Here is a 2,702-nt window from a genome sequence, read left to right on the forward strand (position 1 = left end):
TTGTAATTTCTCGAAAATCAATGAACATGCTTCGTTTTATTCAGTGTATTATGCTAAATACTGATAAAACATATACATCACTGTCCATCATCAATTTTTTTTTATTCATTTGTTTGCTTTCGGTGGCACTGATCCACCATTCATTTATATATATATATATATATATATATTTCAGATGGTGCCAGAAGCACCACCATTGTTTTTTCCTTTCTTTTTATTATATATATATATATTTTTTTTTCACATGGTTCCAGAAACACAATCATTGTTTTTATTATACATATATATATTTTTTTTTTCTTTTTTTTTTTTTTATTATTCTTTTGAAAGATGCTTCCAGCATCATCATTGTTGCTTTTTTTTTTTATTTTTTTATTATTCTTTTGAAATATGCTTCCCGGCATAATCATTGCTACTTTTTTTTTTTTTTTTTTTTTTTTTTTTTCTTTATAAGGCCATCTGCAAGGCTGAGTTTCGTGGGTGAAAACCCAGGCCGAGTCCGAGAGAAGACGGAGGAGATCTTTGAGTTGACAAACTTTGATTTTGTCAATCACATTCAAAGGCAGCAGCAGAGGCAAGCAAACGGACGAGATCTTTGGGTGTGAGTTGACAAACTTTGATTTTGTTGATCACATTCAAAGGCAGCAGCCATGGCGGAGATGCAGAAGCAGCCAGAGCTTGAAGTAGTGCAAAGCGTCGAGTTTGAAGACCGGCTAGTCGTTTGACAGCGGTCAATGAAGCTCTTCGTTGATTTTGATCAAGGTGGCCAGAATGACGAGCTCGAGGTCCTTGCAGGCGAGGAGCTGCATGGATGGAGAGGAAGAAGTGCCTTGTCGTGTTCTGTTACTTTCTCTTAACCTCTCTTACTGACTTCATGTACTTTTGTTGCAGAAAAAGGGGAGCAGAGCTCTTGGATTTGATTGGAAATTCACAGGGTGGTTTAGACCATTGATCAGGACAGTACCACTGAAGTGAAGGTGCTTGCTCATCGGAGAAGAAGCTACAAGCCTCCTCACTGCTAAAGAAGTTGTGCTCCTCCACCTTCACGGAAGGCTGATAGCTCTTTTGGAACGGAAAGTAGCCAGCTGGGAAAACACAGACGAATTCGCCTGCCCGAATCCTAGAATCCCATCAAGCGCCTCGGATGACTTGCCCAGCTGCCCTGATTGCTTAGCTCCGCAACCAAACACAACACTGCCATTAGTCCCCTTGTCAAATTGAATAGTGTCCTTCACAAAGTATCCCGCCGTCGCACTTCCGTCGCCACAAGTCACGTCGTATTGGCAGAGCAAGTCCGGCCGGCAGCCCGGAAGCTGACCGTTGTATTTCGACGTGCAAAACTCCTGATTACAAGTAACAGCATTCGAACTCGAAAAGCCTTTCGGATCATACAAAGTGAGCTTCACGCCAATATCACTTTTCGTTGGACAGTTAGTGCAGTCGATGCAATTGACCCACAGGATGTCACTCCCTGTATCCACCTGGACAAAATAGTCCTTCGACGGCGAGCCGATCCCGAGCTTGGCGAAGTATAATCTGGTCTCTGACGGACGGCCATTGCCGCCCAGCTGTACATCCACCGCAGAAGCAGAGCCGGCGAGAATCCGGCCGCAGCGGAGGGAATCATGGGCTTTGAGCTCGCTCAACGACCGCCCGTCACGGCCGTTGAATTTGTGGCTGACGGGGAACACGAAATTTGCCGATGCATTTGAAGGTAGAGTTTGGTGGGGATACGCTTCTCGCTTCCTAGAAGTTGGTTCTACTCTGGTCTTCCTACTGGCAGCAAAGATAGTTCCAAATATACTTCCTCCTTTATGAAGTTTTCCATGCTCAAACTTCAGCCCAAGACCGTACGATCTTGCAGCTGATAACTGAGGCAACTTGAACTCAATGGTACAGAGGCAAGCACCTACAAAAGCTTTCGGATATGGCTCCCGCAAAGCAGACGATACTGTTGGAGGATTCGCCGGGCAAGCTTGAGTTTTGGGCTTTGGCTATGGCGGATGATGCGGAAGTGGTGCCAACTGCGGAGATGGTTGCCCGCATCGGCTGCGGCTGTTTCCGATTCTTGGGAACTTGTTGCTGGCTTGTATCTCCTCCACCTCCATAGCAGTAGTTTCATGCCTTTCTCAAACCAAGGCTCATTCAATTTTGGGACTTTCTTTTCTCTTGCTTTGGTTCGTTCTTATCCTTCTGCACCACTAGCTCTCTCTAGAGAAAGAAAGGGGTTGAATTTGGGTTGGCAAGGCCGTCGCAGGGGACTGCATCGAAGCTGCTGGCGTTCAAATCGACGGCAAAGTCTCGAACATCAGCGTTGTCGAGGTCCTCGCTGGGGAGCTGGTACTTGAGGGTGAAGGGTCTGAGATGGGGTTCTTGAGCAGATGACTTCGGTGGCGGCTCTGAGGTCCACGATGCCTTCTGCGGCCAGAGCTTGGCGGATGATGGTGGAGAATTAGATTGAATAACCTGAATCTGAATCCGTGCGTGTGAAGAACTAACTTGCTCCGCAGGGATCACAAAAGTGTTTACTGGTATATTCTGGGTCCGTAGTACACATCCTACTTGTGCTAGAACCTCTGCCGGTTCTTCATGCCATGACCGGTGAGGGCGGTGGAGCTGCTGGAAGTCGTGGATCCAGGAGTCGCGGGTGCAGAGAAAGAACCCGACTTTGGAGAGGTCCGGATCCCCGCTGGGAAGATCCG

General features: G+C 46.6%; 1 protein-coding gene across 1 annotated transcript; it reads right to left on the reverse strand.

Moving 5' to 3' along the window:
* Positions 1–1,043: 1,043 nt before the first annotated feature.
* Positions 1,044–2,046, reverse strand: LOC125475792 (aspartic proteinase 36-like). The gene is made up of 2 exons (XM_048581171.1): positions 1,953–2,046; positions 1,044–1,909 (listed from the first exon to the last, which is right to left on the reverse strand). Exons 1-2 carry the CDS (start codon positions 2,044–2,046, stop codon positions 1,044–1,046), a joined length of 960 nt encoding a protein of 319 aa, XP_048437128.1.
* Between the last annotated feature and the right edge of the window lie 656 nt (positions 2,047–2,702).

Source organism: the organism of the source record quoted next, unplaced genomic scaffold, assembly GCF_019419815.1.
Source record: "Pyrus x bretschneideri cultivar Hongxiangsu unplaced genomic scaffold, Pyrus_bretschneideri_v1 Contig1, whole genome shotgun sequence".
NCBI classification, from domain to species: Eukaryota; Viridiplantae; Streptophyta; class Magnoliopsida; order Rosales; family Rosaceae; genus Pyrus; species Pyrus x bretschneideri.

Bases quoted from the DNA above. Each gene is read 5' to 3' on its own strand.
- LOC125475792 (XM_048581171.1), bottom strand. From the start codon at position 2,046: ATGCGGGCAACCATCTCCGCAGTTGGCACCACTTCCGCATCATCCGCC. The intron at 1,910-1,952 runs GTATCGTCTGCT...AAGCTTTTGTAG, and splicing joins GCCCGGCGAATCCTCCAACA to GTGCTTGCCTCTGTACCATT.